This window comes from Rhineura floridana, chromosome 18, assembly GCF_030035675.1.
Source record: "Rhineura floridana isolate rRhiFlo1 chromosome 18, rRhiFlo1.hap2, whole genome shotgun sequence".
Lineage (NCBI taxonomy): Eukaryota > Metazoa > Chordata > Lepidosauria > Squamata > Rhineuridae > Rhineura > Rhineura floridana.
Genome location: NC_084497.1, coordinates 7,832,488 through 7,852,358, shown reverse-complemented (window position 1 = coordinate 7,852,358; position 19,871 = coordinate 7,832,488). Strand labels below are relative to the sequence as shown.

General features: G+C 49.0%; 1 protein-coding gene across 1 annotated transcript in view; it reads right to left on the bottom strand.

The window, feature by feature from the left end:
* Positions 1 to 7,410: 7,410 nt before the first annotated feature.
* The window catches only part of CSNK1G2 (casein kinase 1 gamma 2), a 52,124-nt gene continuing 39,663 nt past the window's right edge, over positions 7,411 to 19,871 (bottom strand). Inside the window, exons 4-12 of the mRNA XM_061600848.1 lie at positions 18,424 to 18,493; positions 17,884 to 18,032; positions 15,618 to 15,852; positions 14,230 to 14,315; positions 13,493 to 13,577; positions 12,221 to 12,369; positions 10,720 to 10,803; positions 9,715 to 9,821; positions 7,411 to 8,485 (exon numbers count right to left, since the gene is read on the bottom strand). Coding sequence (XP_061456832.1) covers positions 8,431 to 8,485; positions 9,715 to 9,821; positions 10,720 to 10,803; positions 12,221 to 12,369; positions 13,493 to 13,577; positions 14,230 to 14,315; positions 15,618 to 15,852; positions 17,884 to 18,032; positions 18,424 to 18,493 — 1,020 coding nt within the window. The 3' untranslated portion in view covers positions 7,411 to 8,430. The remainder of the gene's footprint in view (positions 8,486 to 9,714; positions 9,822 to 10,719; positions 10,804 to 12,220; positions 12,370 to 13,492; positions 13,578 to 14,229; positions 14,316 to 15,617; positions 15,853 to 17,883; positions 18,033 to 18,423; positions 18,494 to 19,871) is intronic.

Below are 19,871 nucleotides of genomic sequence, written 5' to 3'. Positions count from 1 at the left end.
AGCGCCGCGCCGGACGAAGACTGCAACTCCCAGCAAGCCCCGCTCTATCGTCACCGACAGCGACACTCCTAAAGCGACTGGGAATACCCATAGAGTTAAGATGAGAAGGCTGTTGCTGCTCATGCCCGTCGCTTCCGCTGCGCTTGCGCCACTCCGACAAGGCCGCGCCCGGGCGACCTTGCTCGGTTCTTGTGAGCCACCCTCATTCCCCTCCTGCGAGTTGTCATCTGGCAGACGACGCGGGACTACAATGCGGGGCACCCTCCCTCCCCTCCGCAACAATTCAGTCCCGCACCCCCTCGCTCCCCAACCTTGTTGGGTTGTACTTGGGCAAGGGTGCCCTCTGGTGGTGATCTTATGCAACTACAATGACAGTAGGGCAAGGGCCGTCTCCGGCGGCGATTTTATGCGACTACAATGCCAAAGCAGGGAAAGGGCTCCCTCCGGTGGGGATTTTATGCAACTACAATTACAGAAGGGAAAGGCAGAGCAAAGGCAGCGAATGGCAAATGTTGTATTAGGCTGCATCATAAAAACAAACCTTAAAATACATTAAAACAAAGGAGCCTATTCAGAGGGAGAATATAGCCTGTTCAGAGGCAGGAGGTGGGTGGATGCTCCATTCGTGAAGAGACGAGACTGCGGTGCTCTCCTTGACTGAGCTTGGAGCTTTCTTTCTGTCTTTCTACATTTATATCCCACCTTTCCTCCAAGGAGCTTAAGGTGGCATAGATAGTTCTCCACCTGTCCACTGCATCCTCACAACAGCCCTGTGAGGTAGGTTAGGCCGAGAGGCACTGACTGGCCCCCATGGTCAGCCAGTGAGCTTCATGGCTGTGGGGGAATTTGAACTCTGGCCTCCCAGGTCCTCATAGTCCAATCCCCTCACAGCTTTGCCACACTGGCTCGAGGGCTTTATATCGAGGGCTCCCCAAGGTTTCCCAGTGCAGTTTCCGAAAGATTAATTTGTCATTTTTTTGCAAGGAGTAAAAATGGAAAGTTGGAAGAGTTCAAGGGAGGCGGATCTGTTAAAAGACTTGGGAAATCAGCCCTTTTGTGGCCTTGCTGCATCCTCAAAAGGGGGTGACTGTTTCCCTCAGAGCAGCCTTTTCCCAAGAGGTGATTTCACAGCGACGCAAATGGGCTCCTTCAAGGGCAAGAGAGGTGTCTAAAGACTCTTGATCTTTGATTTGATGCTTGCTGTGGCTTCATATAATGCAGCTTAATAATGCACTTTACTCTCCTGCTGTTTTTAGTCTTGATCTCATTAACAAGCTGGTGCCATGGCGCTTGACTTACTAGTTCGGAGGGAGCATTCATTTTGGTTTTCAAACAGGGAAGGAACTGACTAGGGCCCTGTGAGAGCCACCTTTCCTGAAATGCAAGACCCAAGTGGCGATTTCTCTCCTTTCTTTGACACTTTGGGGGCGAAGAAGCATCACCTTCGCCAGGTTTTCTTCGGTAGCTACCTGTGATGGCCCAGGAGACAACGATGACACTGTTTGGGGGGCACCAGCTGTCTGGCGCACACGCTCAAATGGGGAGCTTTGCCCAACCCCTTTTTGCTAGCTGTACTTTGACTGAAACATCAGTCACGCTGCCCGATGGGGTACAACTGTTATAACTACCCGTTGCCTGTTTTGTGTCGCCCACGAGCTCCCCCTTCCTGGTGAAACGTGTTAGTTCAAATGCTGGTCTCCTGCTTTTGCCCTTTTGCAGGGTGGGGATTGCAGTAACCCAACGGGCAGTCAAATCTGGAAGGCTTTTATCCAACGTCTAGGTGATCGGAGGGTGGAGACATTATTACAGAGGTGTTTGCACCCCAGTTGTGCTCAAAGGCTGGCACTGCTGGGCATGTGTTGACCAGATCCTAACCAGGGCTGCAAGTTTCCCACATCTAATCCCTGTGGAAATGGCAGGTGAACCAGCAAGCACCTTGGCAGTCTGTCTCTCTGCAGATGCTCAAGCAGGCTGTTTTTGTCCTGCAAGGAGTCGTCCTTTCCCTTGCATTGTAACATATGAACTCTTACCATTCAAAAGGTGTCCGTGCGCCAAATCCAGACGTTTCTTGAGCTGTGTATATAACCCCCCACACACACACACACCTTTTCCCTTTATATATAGTGATCACGGAATAGGTTCCAACAGTTACTGACTTTGGGGGTGGGGGGAAAGACTTAATAATTGCAGTTGCAGTCCACACTTTGAAATCCCACCCTGTCCCCTTCTCGAGTGTGGGATGTCTTTTGGGTGGTGCGTGTTAGAATACCACCAGCCAAAGGAAGAATTCTGTATAATTGATGTTCTTGGGTTGTGGTGCAAATTCAGGCACACTCAACTTGCTGTCAACCCTCCCCAGCCGCCAACCTCCTGAAATCCACTCCTGCGAAATTACTCATGTTGTCATGACGGAAATAATGAATGTACCAGATGCTATATACATAATATATATTCAGTGTTAACCCTGGGTTTGCTCTGCTGTTTGAGTTGTAAATAGGAAATCAATAAAGGCAAGATGCTTTTAGGCACGCGTTTGTGATTGGAAAGGAGAAAGGGTTGGAAACCGCAAAGGGTTTTTTAAAAAAAGTATTAAAAAACTGCAGAGCGAGACTCTCTTGCTTTTGCGTGCAGGCCTTGGCATCTCCAAAGAGAGCAATGGCTCAAAGCATGGGGTGCAACCCACCCCCATTCATCTGTACAGTACGAGAGAGATTTCATACAGCCACTGCTTTCCTCCTTAAATTAGCTTCAAGGTAGGGAGCTCGCATTTTTTAGCAAGGGACAGGAAGATTTACCCTTTTTCTTACAACGAAAAAAAGCACGGTAGCCCATATGCTTCAGCACAGCAGTTTTTCCTTTGCTTGTGAACCAGCAAGTGCAGTTTCGGGATTTGTTCAGAAACACGGGGCAGGTTGCCTCCTTCTCCCTCAAATGCTCACAAGCAAAACCACTGTGCAGATGTGCACATCTGGTTATGAAACTGGTTAGGAAAAAATGATGTGGCTGTTCATAGGTGAGTGGGTCATATGGGGCATAGAAGGGGGGAGAGGAGGGCAATATTGAGCACATTCAGGATGGACTGCAACTGCTTAGAGGGCTTTACATTCAAGCGGTGTATACAATTTTGTTAATAAGGGAAGCCCACCTCACAATGTACAGGTGGGCACACTTCAGGCTTGCAAGATGTACTTGCTTTTTCTTTATCCAACTGGAGAATGTGGCAAAACTTTAAGAAAAGCACAGGGGGTGGAACTAATTAGTTCCCCCACCCCACCCACGATTCACCCATTGGGGCAACTTGCACTCAAGCCCAGGTCAAAGGCATCCAATTGATACTCCTCTTTCATAAGCAAGGGACACTTGAGGCTAAGAGAAACGGTTTAACAAAAACACAAGCCGTCCCAAAGTTCTACCTTCTACTCTCCGTTTGGGAGTCAGAAACCCTTATCTTGCAGCTGTGGTTGCAAATCACCAAGCTCTATACCAATAGATCACGATCGACCCCCTGGTGCAAGTTACTTGGTGGTTGTATGCCAGGAACGTGGATCCTACAGGGTCTTCCAGACGTTGGATTGCATGATTGGACCTTGGAGGGCCTCAGGTTTCCCAGTGTTAGAACTAGCATTTACCTAGGAGGGAGTGCCTCTTTCTCAATAGAGGCAACCATGTGGCCTGTGTGATGTTCCTATATTAGTGTAAATAGGGTAAATGCTGTTTGTTTAGAAGATACATGGTAAGTAGAATGAAAGAGGAAGGGGGAGTGAATGGGCAGTAGAATGCTGGATGATTGGCTGAATGTTTAAAATGACTGACAGTATAAAAGGAAGAATGACAGGTAAATCTGGGTGGATGTGGTGTGGATGTGAGGTGGACGTTGGTGGACTTGAGAGGGTTGTTTTGGTGGGTTTTGAGAGGAGAGGGTGGAGTTCGGATTAATACTAAGACCAGTACCTCAGGAATAGATGTAACCATATGCTTAAGTGCCTTTTAAAGAAATCTTGTTATCTCTGTTATATAATAAAATATATTTGGTTTACCAAAGGCCTGATCCTTGGCTGGGGTTTCACAGACCAGAAGGGAGGGTAAGGTAAATACCAAGGCTGAAGGGAAACAAATGGTGGCAGCGGTGAAGAGAATAACACCACAAGCAGTCTGAGTAAATCAAAGGGATTGGGACAGCTTTAGCAATCAGTCACAGAGGTAACCAGATAGAGAGACTCAGGCAGAGTCTCTGGGAATACTGGTTATAGGACGTGACTGGTGGTGCTGCCTAGCAGGGGGATCTGTTGAGATCTGTGCTAGAGCGGGGAGAGAAACCATATAAAAGGACAGTCCGGACTGGTGGAGTCCCTGGTGGTGCCTAGAGACAGGCAGTAACCACGAGCAGGTAGGAACCTGACAGGGAGAGCCAGGGAAGGGCGTCACAGCCTGTCAAGAAGTTGGCCACCGGGCTAAGGGTCCAACGTCATCTGGAGGGCTCCTTATCCCCGTTGCAAGAAGCATGTGCTTAGATGGCTGTAGGCTGTAGGCTGCATGCAACACAAATTCAGGAGGAAGGCTAGACGGCATCTCAATGTACAAGGATGGTCTACCGCAGAATACCGCCGGGGCAAACTGCAGAAATGGACTGTTGCCTTCATGCGGGGGGGTTCCTATAAGCCTCAAATTAGCCAATTATTTGTTACATTTATATCCCACCTTTCCTCCAAGGAGCCCAAGGTGATGAGGAGTACACACGTCTCCCCTACTCCCCATTTTATCTCTTGCCAACCCTGCGAGGTAGGTTAGGCTTCATGGCTATGTAGGGAGTTTGAACCCTGGTCTCCCAGGTCCAACACTAATGACTACACTATAATACAGTACTTGGGGGGGGGGGCTTAAGTGCTGAAACTTTCTAAACTTTTTATGAACAAAAAAACCAGATCTTTCAACCAAAACACGAACCATCCTTGCAGAAATTATTTTTATAAGTTTTTTTTAAAAAAATTGGTTTTTCAAGGTTTTTCTCTCCTTTTTCAATTTATTTTAAAAAGTCCCTAAGCGTCTATGGCTTCAAGAAAACTTCAGAGAAACCTTGCATGCCATTTTACCTGTGCACATTTTTTTTTGTTTAAAGCAGTAACTAAAACAAGGCAACTGTCTGTCATCTGCATTTTGCAACTACATCAGTATAAATCTCAATGCAGACTCAAAATTATTTACCTTTTCCACAAATAAGTCATTTTCTTTTTAAAAAAAACACCAAAACAAAACACGGTAATGAAGTCTGCAAGATTCATTTGGATGCAAGCTTAACCATCTGGGCCAAAATTTGGCATGCCTAAGAAGACCAAATGCAAACGAAATACGCTCAAAACTTTCAGTCTGTCTCATTCAAAAAAGAACCCAACTCATCCACATTGCAACTGGCAGCCCAAGCACACTCATGCATTCTTTTTACATAAACATTTTAATTTTTTTTTTTGTAAATTTCTCTTTTACACTGTCCTGGGACTGGAACTACATTCCCCCCCCCCGCACAACATTTAAGGCTGAGTTTTATTTTTTTTCTCTCTGCATTGTTTGGGGAACAAGCTCAAACATTGCACATATCTAAGCAATCCTATTTTAGGAAAGTCACCAGAATCAAGGATTATTGTATTTCCGCCACGCCCCCCAAGCGCCTCCTTCCTTTCCTCTGACCCCTCAAAAAACAACAAAACCAACACCACGCAACCCCTTGTGCATGAAAGAAACGCTGAGTTTTTAAGCCTACAACCAGCAGAGCAAGACAATGATCTGATTTTTAAGGCCGTTTTTCTTCAAACGGCCACACACACAAAAAAATTCAGTCAAAACCAGAAAGAGTGCAACCCACACCCTGCCCTGGTCCATCTTTGAAAGCACATGAAAGAGGAGAATTGCCAACTTTTTGTAAAAGGTTCGCTGTGGAAAGGAGGAGGGAAGGCTTGCATGCTGCCATAAATGCCCTACAGAATGGGGGGGGGCTGTTGCCCTCATCCATGGAAAGCCAGAGGACTAGAACCTTAAAACCCACCGCTAACTGATTTGGCTCTAGCTCTATAAAGTGGTTGGGACAATGGCAAGCGTTAAGTCTGGCGTGTGTTTGCTTGTTTTGAAGGTGGGGGGTAGTGGGAATTATCCCATCAACATGAATCCAAGCAATAGGTGGTTTTGCATTGGTGGCGATGCACGAAATGGGCACAGCCATTAAAGACACGCTATCTTTGGCCCCCTTGCGCTGGCAAGCTTCCCGAGAGTGCCAATGAAGTGCAGCAAAAGCCACAACGTTCCCACCCACCCTAAGAACACCCCCCCCAAAAAAAGCATTTCCTGACATTAACAAGTGCCGTGAAGAACAAAACAGGCATGGTGCCACCCTCCCCATCCTCTTCGTATAAAAATATATCTGTCTATAAAGAAGCAAAGAGGCTTGTCCGTCCTCGTCCCGAAGCAGTGGACCCCTGAAGCTTTGTGGTGCTGCTGGAGGGAGACTGGCCTGGATGTCAGGGACGGGGGCGGCAGGGAAAGGTTGCAGTGGGCCTGGTCAGCTGGCAGAGGGGGGAGGCATCCATCAATGCAAAACGTGCACTGAGTGAGTCGTAGGTAGTCTAAGCGGACGGTGTTTCAAAGAAAAAAAGGGGCAGCACCAGCCCTGGTTCTTTAGGGACTGCAGATAAAAATCCTCCCCCCCGCCCCGGCTCAAACACACAAACTTTTGACAGCAGAGAAATCTAGAGAAACAACTGTGGTCCACAAGCTGCCAATGCAAACCGAAGCAAGGAATAGGCCTCTGTCCACCTTTTTTTTTGCTTTCCGCCACAAAATACACATTTTTAAATGCTTGCTGTTAATGGGGAAAGAGCGGAGCCTCCGGCGATGCTCACTGGCACGTTCCCGCAGGCAAACCAGAGTTCAGTGGAAGCTGGAGGGCGTGTGCATGCAGATCGCCAGTGGGACTTTTGTCGGGCGGAGTGGAACACAAAACCCACACAACGGGGCGGATTGTCCTCACACATTTGTCAGACGTTCGCCCCCTGCCACGAGGGGCTTCTAAACGATTTCTTGCCCTCGATTTGTTTCGGGCAAAAGTCTGAGGGGCTAGACTGGACGCCCAAATTGCTGCCTTTGAGATCCTATCAACGAAACGGAGGCCCATGTGTCGTTGCCGGCCCGGCTCTCAAGAGAGCAGCACTGGCCATTCAGATTTCACTTTGGTTGCCACAGGGGCCCAGGAGCCCTGCTCGCTCCCCCCTTCCTGCAGCTTGTCTTAGCAACGGGAATCTAATATCGGGGGCTCTACTTCACGGGCAGCTGTCCCTGAGATCCAAGACTTTTGCCCCCCCCGGAGGTCGGCGGGTCTTACCTTTAAAATGTCCTCCTTTCTTAAGAAACAAAAAACCTGATTAATTTCAAGACGCAGATGTTGCTTGTATTGCTACAAAAAAAGTGCATTGAGAAATGAAAATCGAAAGTGTAAACGATCCACTTTCCCCCAACCTTTCCACACACACATGCGCGCACGCAGTCCCATTTTGCCCCCGCCTTGCTTGGGGGGGGGAAATAACCCCCCCCCAAAACCTCCCCCAACAGGCCCTCAACCATGACTAGACTAACAGGGAGCAAGGGCAATGGGCTGGAGACAGAAAACAAGCTAAAGCAAGGTATTTAAAATAAAAACCACCTGCGATGCAAAATATTTTTGTTGCTACCCAAAATGGGGGTGGGGAGAGGGACAGACAGACAGACTGTCTCACAACAGCAGGTACAAGAACTAAGATGCAATTTTTAAATTAAGTTAAAGAGACACAGAAGCGACATGGGGGTGTCGAGAAATATTCTTTGCAGCCACATTTCCGAGAATCGTCAGATTGCCTCTTCTGCAGAAGGGAAACACGTAGAGTTGATCCCCAGCTCGTGTGTGCAGTTTTCCTTCCAAAAGCTAATTCCACAAAACCAAAGTGTGTGGGGTGGAGACGGAGAAGAAAGAGAGAGAGAAGAGCCCAGACAAGTGGGGGGGGGGCTGTTGCTGCATAAATAGTTAAATGCTTTTCCTCTCTGTCAACCGGAGGAGGGGGCGACGTGGGCACTTCAGCAAAAATTAAAAGTCCGATGATGTGCTTTGCCCTCCCCTCGTTTTTTCCCATTTCTCTTGGAGGAAAGGAAAAAAGAAAATTCAGGCTAGGGAGGGGGGGAGCCACGCACCTGTCCGTCGTCCCCCCCCCCCCCGGAAGAGCCTGCCAGCGGGACCAAAGCGGCTTGTGCACCCCGCCTGCAAGGGAAGGGGACAAGCCTCTACTGTCCGGCCAAGGAATTGAGATCCGTTAATCCACAGCTCAGAAAGTAAAAAGGAGGGAGGAAGGGAGGTGGGGAACATCGTCCCGAGCGGATCCTGGTCTTGGCCACACCGGAGAGGGAAGGAGGAGCTCTTCACTTGTGGCGCTGGAGAGTTTTCCTCTTCCTCCTTTTGAAGAAACAGCAGCACCTGTAGAGGGGAGCAAGGACGTAAGAACTGAGCCCTGCAGCGCTGGATCAGGCCAAGGTCTAGTCCAGGATCCTGTCCTCACAGTGGCCAAACGGATGCCCCCAAAAGGAAGCCTGCAAGCAGGACCTGAGCACAAGAGCATAGAATAGTAGAGTTGGAAGGGGCCTATGAGGTCATCAAGTCCAACCCCCCGCTCAGTGGAGGAATCCAAATCAAAGCAATTCCCAACAACCGGTGTTCAGAGGCAATGACTGCCTCCGCTGGCAGAGAAAGGGCATATTCCTCGTGGCTTCCATGGAATTTGTCTAAACCTCCTAAGAACTGCCCAGAGAGCTTCAGCTATGGGGCGGTATATAAATGTAATAAACAAATAAGAACGTCAGAAGAGCCTGGCTTCCGGATCTGGCCAAAGGGGGCCCACCTAGTCTTCGTGGTGGCCACCAGATGCCCCTAAGGCAAGGCCGAAAGCAGGGCATAAGCCCAAGAGCAACTCTCCCTGCAGGCTGGACTTTATTTCAGGCAACCATCCCTTCTTACGTTTCAAAAAACAACAACACAGAACCCCAAAACAACTCCAACCCCAACCAGAGCGTATCAACGCGACCGCTGTGAATCTGCGGGGCTTGGTCGTAACCCACCGAGCGAGACCCAAACAGAAACGTTCTGGTTTGACGTTGAAAACCAGGCCCTTATTTGTGGGACAGAGAAGGCAGCCCTCCGGCTGGAAAAAGTTCCCCAATCCCGGCCTCAAGTCCTCAAAACATTTCGGGAGGAGGAAGGGCTGCGTCTCGAGCAATCACACAGCCTCTTCCACTGCCCGACGGCTGGCTCTCGCCGCCGCACTTGCTTTCCCCCCAATCTTTCATTCTTTAATTTTCATTAAAAAAAAAAAATTCACCCCGAGGACCACATTCCCTTACGGACAAACATCCCAAGGGCCACATAAGATGGTGGGCGTGGCCAGAGGCACAAGCAGGCAGGGCAACAACTGCATTGAGCAGGGGGTTGGACTTGATGACCTTATAGGCCCCTTCCAACTCTACTGTTCTATGATTCTGTGTACATTTTACACCTTTGCACAGCGGGCAAAGGTTTCTGCACACACAGAGTCCCAAGGGCCAGACATAGAGGCCTGGGGGCCGCATACAGCCTGCCACCTCCCCTAAGGGAAACAGAGTCGCAACGTCCTTAAGAGCCTCTCCTGCATGAGTAGACGCAACTGGACTCACTTTGTGTCATCAGCTACTTCGACCTCTGCGGGGGCGGTGATGGGGGCATTGGAATGGCCGGCCGTCGGGTCATCTGTGTTCAGCTCCCCGTTGGTCGAGCTCATGACCTAAGGAGGGAACCCGAACACAAGGCAGGTGAGGAACCAAACAGCAGCCCGGCGGAGCGCCTGAAGTCTATCCCTCCACAGTCCTTGCCAGAATAGCGAGGCAGGTTTTTGTACAAAAAGCCTGGAAATCGGTGCTTAAGAAAAAAAAAAAAAAAGGGAGAAACCACGTGGTCCAGTCACCCCCCCCCCAAAAAAAAGACATAAGAACTTCTAATATGGCCAGACGCGATTGCTGGGCCTTCTTTGGCTTGGACAGTAGGAGAGACTCTAAAAGGACGGAAGGTATTTTGGTCTGGAAGTTGATGGGGGGGGAAGCATGTCAGATTTCAAAAACTTGCAATGGTAGCTGCCAGGTAGGGACATTAAGATTGATTCCCTGCAAACCGTGGCGTTGTTTAAAAAAAAAGACACCACTATAAGGCAGCTTCCTAGGTACCTATTAAATCAACTCTTCATTCAGGACCGCGAGGACTAGAAGCTTCTTTTATTGTTAGGAGAAGAGTCGTGGCGCAGTGGCAGAGCGCCTGCTTTGGTCTCACGGCATCGCCAGCTTTTTGGGTTCTTCCTGCAGAGGTGCTGCCAATCAGGGTAGGCAGGACTAAGCTAGATGGACCCACACTTTGGCACAGAGGAAGGCGACACCACATCCGGGAGCTCATTCCTCATGCATGCCTCCGACTCTTTCCACCAGGGGGCGCCAAGCCTCCACTCTCGCCTCTGCAAGGAGCTGAGCCCTCTTTATACCTCACCCCCGTGCCCCCCATCCAACAGGCCCTCCTGATACTGAGCCCCGCGCTCAGACCAACCCACAATTTGGCTGGCTGCCCCCCCTTCTCTCACCCGGGCTCTCTAACTCCCCTCCCCTCCACCCCCCCCCAAAAAACCGCCTTCCACTCACTTGCTGTTTGATGAACTGCTGAGTCTTTTCCCTGTTTGGAGCCTGGACTTGTACATCGCTCTGAATTGTGCCAATGGGGGTTGGCTGCAAAGACATCAGAGAGAAAACAATAAATAAATAAGCAAATAAACTAGACAAAGCAAAGTGGGCAGTTCTGTGTTGTCGTTTTAAACTGCAAGGTGTCAGTTGAATATGATCAAGATAAAACTGCCCCCACTGAGCGTTTTATTTTGTTTCTAATTTGCAAAGTGTCAGGGTCACACTGGAAGGTGATCTGCTTCTTTCGGCTTCCATCCGAGAGAAACAAGATGAAGCTTGCAAGGGGGGCAGTTTTGTCTTGTTTTCAATTTGCAAAGTGCCAGGGTCACGCTGGAAGATGGCCTGCCTCTTTTGACCCAGGCGGGACGGGCCCTTAAAATATGACTACTGCAGAGTTGCTGCTGTTTTTCAACATCAGGTAAAAAAATATTTTCCTTCTTGCAGGCAGTATTGGCAACCGTCTTGCAGAAGAATGAGTTCTCCTCTCCTTCGTTTTGTTAGACTAAAGGTTCTGCTTGGCATAACAACAGTTTGAAATTTACAAGCGTGTGAAATTTGAGGGTAGCAAACTTCTAGTCCTCACGCTGCATTCGCGTGCACAGTTGGAAGGACCAGAGTCAGACCACTTGGGTCCATCTACCTCAATAATGTCGACACTGACGTGCAGCAGCTCTCCATGTATTCCCAGGCATATCTGGAGACGCCGGAGACTGAACTCAGGGCCTTCTGCAATCCAATGCAGATGCTCCACCACTGAGCTGTGGCCTTTCCCAAACCTTTGGTGCCTTTTAATTTGGAAAAAGGCAAGGAAGGGGTGAGGGGAGGAGAAAGTGCAAGGGGCACAACTGGCCCCCAAACCTTTCCCCCCACGGAACACTTGAAAATTACTAAAGGTCTTGGGCAGACCATTTGATGATTTTCCTGCCTGTTGCAGCAATTGCAATGTGCTGTGGAATGTCCTGTACGATTTTTAATTGCATCCTTATCGCAACTTTTATTCATATTGCATTTGATCATGCAACAGTTTGAATTCAAATTGTAAGCACAATAAAATACATCAGGAATATGAATACAATTTAAAAAATCAATACGAATATGTAATGCGAATAAGCCCCTGAGCCGCCTGAATGAACCTTGCTGATGACTGGGGGTTACTACATTTATGTCCCACCTTCCCTCCAAGGTGATGTATGTGGTTCTCCTCCCTTCTCAATTTTATCCTCCCAACAACCCTGTGAGGTAGGTTAGGCTAAGAGATTGCGACTGGCCCAAGGAAACCCAATGAGCTTCATGGCTGAGTGGGGAATTAGAACCCTGGGTTTCTCATGACCTAGTCTGACACTCTAACCACTACGCCACACTGGCTCCCCACATCTCACTGGATGCCCACGAGGGAACGTGGCCCTCGGCGTGCGAAAAGGTCCCACATCCCAAAGCTAACAGCCTAGTCAGGGCTACTTACTAAGGGCTTCCCTGCCCAGTCATATTCGTAATCGAAGACAAAGCCATTCCGATCGAAGAGGTCAGTGAAGAGCTTCCGCAGGTAGTCGTAGTCTGGCTTCTCGAAGAAATCCAGGCGCCGCACGTAGCGGAGGTACGTGGCCATCTCTTCTGCAAAACAACAACAAGTTCAGAGGAGGGCACCAGAGATGATCAGGGGACTGGAAACAAAGCCCTGTGAACAGAGACCGAAAGAACTGGGCGTTTTAGCCTTGAGATGAAAAGACTGAGGGGAGATACGATCGCACTCTTCAAGCGCTGGAAAGGTTGTCACACAGAGGAGGGCCAGGATCGCTTCTCGATCGCCCCAGAGTGCAGGACACGGAATTATAGGCTCAAGATATAGGAAGCCAGTTTTTGGCTGAACATCAGGAAAAACCTCCTAACTGTTAGAGCGGTGCGACAATGGAACCAACCATGGGAGATGGTGGGCTCTCCGACACTGGAGGCCTTCAAGAGGCAGCTGGACAGCCACCTGTCAGGGATGCTTTAAGTTGGATTCCTGCACTGAGCAGGGGGTTGGACTTGATGGCCTTATAGGCCCCTTCCAACTCTACTATTCTATGATTCTATGAAAAGGGCAGCATTGCTCACTGGTCCAACACACAGCCTTGCCACGGAAAAACTAAAATGACTGGCCTGGAACAGGGGTATAAAGTTGCAGGGAGCCAGAAGGGAAGGTGACGGAAAAGGATATCCTTCAAATCAGACTTCCCCCAAAGGGATCCCCAACATGGGCTCCCAACTCCCATCATCCCTGACCAGCAGCCATGCTGGCAGATGCCTGGAGGGCCACAGGCTTCTCCCACCCCTGATCCGAGAAGAGGCATTCCCCGCTCTCAGGAGGGAATGCCTCTTTTAATAGAGGCATCGTTCCATCTCTTGTGTGCAGTAAGGAATAACGCCTTCTTAGGTCAGGGATGGGCAACATCTATGGTAGCCCTCCAGATGCTGATGGCCTCCAGCTCCCATCATCCCTTCCCATTCGCCATGCTGAGACTGCTGGGAGTTGGAGTCCAGCAACATCTGGAAGGGAACCAGTCTGGAGAAGGCTACTCCAGTAAAAGAGCTCCACTATAAGCCTGCTCAGCCATGGATCTTGAGGCCATCTAGATGCCCCTGGGAAGCCCGTAAGGAAAGCATCCCAAAGCAACTGGCATTGGGTGGTAGACTGCCTCTGAACACAAAGGTTCTCTATAGCCCCAAAGACACACCATCCTGTGGTGATCCTTACCAGGGAAGTTTTCACACAGCACTTCAACTGGAGTGGCTCTTTTGGTATCGCCAATCTTCTGATACCTCTCCTTCAGTGTGTCTGCCTAGAAAGGGGATTGGGGGAGGGGAGAGAGACAGAGGAGTGAGAAAGGGGCACATGAGGTCAGTGCACCCCGAACACATCCAACAGGCAAACGGTAGCTCAGGGATGGAAAATAACCCCTAGCTACAGATCTCTGCAAGAGCCAGTGTGGTGTAGTGGTTAGAGTGTTGGACTATGACCTGGGAGACCAGGGTTCGAATCCCCACACAGCCATGAAGCTCACTGGGTGACCTTGGGCCAGTCACTGCCTCTCGGCCTCAGAGGAAGGCAATGGGAAACCACGTCCAACACGCACGGGCAAACCCAACCTGTGGCAGTGGGAACTAGCCCTGGCGTAACAAAAACAAGGCTTGTATTCATAATTGCATTGCACAGAGAATTATCACTGGTGTGCATGTACTCAAGAGATCAGCAGTCCAAGAAAGCACAGTTCTTCTTTCCAAAATACAGCAATGAATAGGTTTCTAGCCCTCAAGAGGCTGCAGAGGTAAATTTGAAAGCATGCAGGTAATGCTCAGCAGAACCTCAAAATGTTAGCCTGGAAATCCAGCTCAGAGCTTTCTGTTCCCCACCAGTAAGAGAAGTATCATACACCTGTATAACTACGGGTTATGTATATGCTAATTTGCTTACATTTGCATGGCAGAACTCACCTTCAGGCCTTGCCAGGGCAGGCTCCCCCGGAGGAAGTACATAAACATGTGACCTAACGCTTCCAGGTCATCCCTGCGGCTTTGTTCTGTGCAAGAGACAGAAGCAGGCATTTTAGTTGAGTCAAGGGCCGCTCTGCAGGGTCGTTGTTATTTTAGCAACCTTTCTAAAAAAACACTATCTTTATGGCGAAGCTTAAAAAAGCACACAACACTTGACTGTGGTTTCCTGCCCATGTTAAAATAACGGTTCTTGTGTTCAGCATGGCTACACCAAGTTGATGTCTGCACAGTTCATAAAATAGTCAGTAATAACGTTATACACTTTTGTAATGAGGTTTTTGACTGTTCTGCTGTAGGCTGTCCTGAACGATTCCCCCGCCCTCGTGCAGAATTTGCTGCACTAATGATCAAGAACAACAAAAGGGAGAAGTCTGGAGGAATCCTGAACATCTGTTGTAACATTTTGTTAGTTAAAAGACTAACAGATTCAATACGGAACAGAAAAAGATCATCTGTTTTTCTGGCATGGGGAGGGGAGGAATATATATAGAAAAAAAGGCTAGCCTGCTCTTTCTTAGAGTGCAATTCTATGATGTCCCTGGAAAGGTGACCCAGGGATTATACGATTTTAGTGTATCGTCCTCAATGAGGCTGTTAGAAGCTAACTTTCAGTTGAATCCCACTCAGCGGAGACCCAATGAAATCAATGAACCAAGGTAGGTCATGCCTGCTTATTCCAATGGGACCACTCGTGCGACCTTGCATTCGAGTTTGTTGATTTCGTCTACCCTCCCCAATCCATTTTCCTTTTGTGTTGCGTCTTGCTGCAAGACTGTAAGTCTGAGAGCAGGGACTGCCTTCTTCCAGGGATTTCCACCCCCCAATAGTGATTTGTAAGCCACTCTGGGAGCCTTTTGATGATTTTTTTGGCTGAAGAATAGGATTAAAAATTCTTTAAAGAAAATAGAATAAAAGGATTTGGGTATATATATTTTAGAAAGCAAACAGTTAAACAAATGTTTCCCCATCTTTCTCCCCCTACCTCTCCCAGCCACCCCCTTCTCTCTCTCTCCCAGCCACCCCTTCTCTCTCTCTCTGCCACCCCTTCTCTCTCTCTCCCAGCCACCCCTTCTCTCTCTCTCCCAGCCACCCCCTTCTCTCTCTCTCCCAGCCACCCCCTTCTCTCTCTCTCCCAGCCACCCCCTTCTCTCTCTCCCAGCCACCCCCTTCTCTCTCTCCCAGCCACCCCCTTCTCTTTCTCCCAGCCACCCCCTTCTCTTTCTCCCAGCCACCCCCTTCTCTCTCTCTCAGCCACCCCCTTCTCTCTCTCTCAGCCACCCCTTTCTGCCCACTGCCTCTCAACCTCCTCCCCCAAGCCTTTTGCTCACCTTTCCCAAGGTGTGTGTTGATGCTCATGTACCGCGCCGTCCCAGTCAGGCTCTTGTGCTCTCGGTAAGGGATGTGTTTTTTGGTCTCGGGGTCAACGTACTCTTTGGCCAGGCCGAAATCAATGATGTGGATGGTGTGCTGGCGCTTGCTTCCGGGGCGTCCCACCAGAAAGTTCTCCGGCTTGACGTCTCTGTAGATCAGGCTTTTGGTGTGAACGTATTCCATCCGCGTGATCTAGGGAAAAGAAGGGAATTTGGGGGGTGGGGAAATCATCAGGGCTGTCTGCAAGCACACAGGGCTTTTCTTGTTTTTAAAGTAGAGTTTGAAATTCTGGGTCCAGGGGCAGAAAAAACCTGGGATTTTTGGTAGGTGCTATGCACCATATCCTTGCCGCTGTTTGCATTATGCGTTTCGCTGGTTATGTAAAGGGTAACGAGGCGTCAAGAGCCACTCCCTGGATGCACTGGGGAGGCTTTCCCCCTTCCTCTCTCGGATGCCAGGGTTCCTTCTATAATGCATGCTCCTCAGCCTATCACCTTCCCCCCTGGATGCCTCTCTGGAGAATGAGGGAGACGATGGCAAGTGGCCTTCTCAGACTCCTGGGTGTCCCCCCCCCCAAGCTTTTGGGGGTTTCTGTGCCGCTACACAACTCTGTGCTGTTCCTCCTATTTTCCTGCTTTTAAAAACATCTTTTAAGATCATTGTTGGCTTTACTGAAATCTTGCATAAAGATGAATGATTGCCTTCTCAGTGGTGGCTCCCAAATGATGGAATGATCTCCCTGACAAGGTGTGCCTGGCGCCAACACTGTTATCTTTTCGGCGCCAGGTCAAGACTTTCGTCTTCTCCCAGGCATTTTAGCACATGTTTTTAAATTGTTTTAAATGTTTAAATTGCGTTTTAAATTGTTTTTAAAAGATGTGTTTTAAATTTGTATATTTGTTTTTCAAGTTTTTAGTTACTGTAAACTGCCCAGAGAGCTTCGGCTATGGGGCGGTATATAAATACAATAAATAAACAAACAAACAATAAGTCACTTTTAATGTTTTACAGAGAGGCAGACCCTGGGGGCAGTATAGCAGTTAGTGTCAGACGACAACCCGAAACATCCGGGTTCAAATCCCCACTCAGACATGAAGCTCCACTGGGTGACAGCAGACCAGTTACTGTACCTCAGCCTAACCTACCCCACAGGGTTGTTGTGAAGATTACATGTGGAGGGGGAGAACCACAAATGCCACCTTGAGACAGAAGAATTTTCATTATTTAATTTCTTGGTGGCCTCGTACCCAGTGGTCTCTAGGCGACTAACAATACATAATAAATAATAATTGTGCTGTAATGATGGTCACTGGTACTTTTACACTTGTTTTTATATTCCATAATCTGCTTTAAGTGACTCCTTTACTGGCATGGGGGAATACATTTTGGCATATAAATAAATATTTTTAAGAAGACAGTCTTCAACTGTTGTGGTGGACCCTAATGTAGCCACTAGCACTCTGACTTTTGCACCCATAAATGCCCAGAAAATGTTGTTAATGGGCACAGCTTCCTGAGAACCTTTGCTTTCATTTTTTTTAAAGTTCCTAGCTCTCATGGCTGCAAAATATGTGGGAACCCCCCTGCTGAAACCTCAGAAGTCAGACCAAATTGGCAAATAAGACTCCCATAGTTGAGGTGGGTAGACTCCCAAAAGCTAGCAAAACTAAAACGAATCATGCAAAATGGCTTTTTAAAACATGACAGAATTTCCCAGATTTAAAAAAATAAAAGAGAGAAACTACGCAAAGTAGTCTAATCATAGAATTGTAGAGTAAGGGGCCTATAAGGCTATCCAGTCCAACCCCCTGCTCAATGCAGGAATCCAACTTAAAAGCATAACAGATACAAGCTTACTCAATCCGATTTGTTTTGCAACTTTTTTCAGACTAAGGGCTGCATTCCCTTCTGGGCAAGCTTATGGGGGCCACAAGCCCAAGTGGGTGGAGCAACAAACGGAAACTCTACCTTTGCGCAGTAGGCTCATTTCTACACACACTCGGGGGGTGGTCTGGGGAAGAGTTCTGGGGGCCAGAAGGAGGGGCCAGTTGGGAATTTCACATCAAGTGAATGGCGGTGACCATTTGGGCACTGATGGCCACGGAGGGGTTGGCTGCCCATCTATGGAGGGCGCCTCCTGTTTTCTTCTTTACATTTTGTGATGGTAAGCAGCTGAGAGTTGCACAGATCCATATATATAAATATAAAAAGGGGTTTGCTCACCAGCTGGATGGCGATCATGAGGACCGTCTTGAGGGTGAACGTCCGGTCGCACAAGTCGAAGAGGTCTTCCAGGCTCGGCCCCAGCAGCTCCAAGACCATTGCGTTGTATTTCCCGCACGGACCAAAGTAATAGACCTGAGGTATCCCTTCTGTTGAGAAAAGGCGAACACGGCAGGTTGAGAGGCGAGCCTGGAGCCAAGCCAAGATTTTCTCGAGCCAAAGCCCTTACAAGGCCAGGGACGGTTTCCCATTCCATCATTCTCCACAAAGCGATGTTTCAGACAAAGTTATTACTGCACCCACGAATATGCTTAATAAGTGATATTTTAGGATGGCATGTTTCAAATGACCATCTTCGTCGGGGGCACTCTTAAAAAAAAAAGCACAACCCATCTTAAATCTTTCGTTTCTGCACCTGCTGTCTTGCAAAGGAGCTCTTCCAAGCCGTTCCACTGACGATCCTGAGGACTAGCGCACCCCTTTTTTTCCTTTTGAAGCTGCTGGGCGCTGTCCTCACAAGGCCATCTGGCAACAACTCACCTGCATTGCCCAGCTGTTTGTAGAACCGGTACTCCAGGTGGAGCTGAGGGGCTCTGGACTTGATGGGTTCCTGGGGAGAGGGGGGAAAATGGACAAAAACCCCTTTACTCTTCCTGTTAAAGCGACACGGTTTTTGTTTTTCTAAAAAAACGGGTCGCAGGCTGGTGGTTATACAGGAACTCAGGCGGCAATACCAAGAACGTAAGGAAGGCCCTGATGGATCGGGGTCAAAGGGGGGCCCATCTAGATTGGCGCCCTGTTCTCACGGTGGCCAGCCAGATGCCCCAAAAGGGAATCCTTTTTTTGGGCAAGGTTCTAGAGCGGGTGGTTGCCGGTCAGCTCCAGGCGCTCTTGGATGAGACCGATTATCTGGATCCGTTTCAATCCGGTTTTAGGCCTGGTTTTGGCACTGAAACAGCCTTGGTCGCCCTGTACGATGACCTTTGTCGGGAGAGGGACAGAGGGAGTGTGACTCTGTTGATTCTCCTTGATCTCTCAGCGGCGTTTGATACCATCGACCATGGTATCCTTCTGGGGAGACTTGCGGAGTTGGGAGTTGGAGGCACTGCTTGGCAGTTCCGCTCCTACTTGGCGGATCGTCACCAGAAGGTAGTACTTGGGGAATATTGCTCGACACCTTGGACTCTCCATTGTGGAGTCCCTCAGGGGTCGGTTTTGTCCCCCATGCTTTTTAACATCTACATGCAGCCTCTGGGTGCCGTCATCAGGAGTTTTGGAGTGCGTTGCCACCAGTACGCTGATGACACGCAGCTCTATTTCTCCTTTTCATCCTCTACAGGTGAGTCTGTGGATGTGCTGAACCACTGCCTGACCGCGATAATGGACTGGATGAGAGCTAATAAACTGAGACTCAATCCAGACAAGACCGAGACACTGTTGGTGAATGCCTTCCCTGTTCAGATGGTGGATGTTTACCCTGTTCTAGATGGGGTTACACTCCCCTTGAAGGAACAGGTTCGTAGTCTGGGGGTGCTTTTCGATCCTTCCTTGTCTCTTGAGGCGCAAGTGGCCTCGGTGGCAAGGAATGCGTTCTACCACCTTCGGTTGGTAGCCCAGCTACGCCCCTATCTTGACAGGGATGACCTTGCCTCAGTTGTTCATGCTCTGGTAACTTCTAGGTTGGATTACTGTAATGCGCTCTACGTTGGGCTGCCCCTGAAGACAGTTCGGAAACTTCAGCTAGTGCAAAATGCAGCAGCCAGACTGCTGACAAGGACCAGCCGGTCAGCACATATAACACCTGTTCTGGCCCATTTGCACTGGCTACCCATCTGTTTCCGAGCCAGATTCAAGGTGCTGGTCATGACCTATAAAGCCTTACACGGCGTGGGACCGCAATATCTTGTGGAACGCCTCTCCCACTATGAACCTACCCGGTCACTTCGCTCAGCAGCTAAGGCCCTCCTCCGGGTACCAACACATCAGGA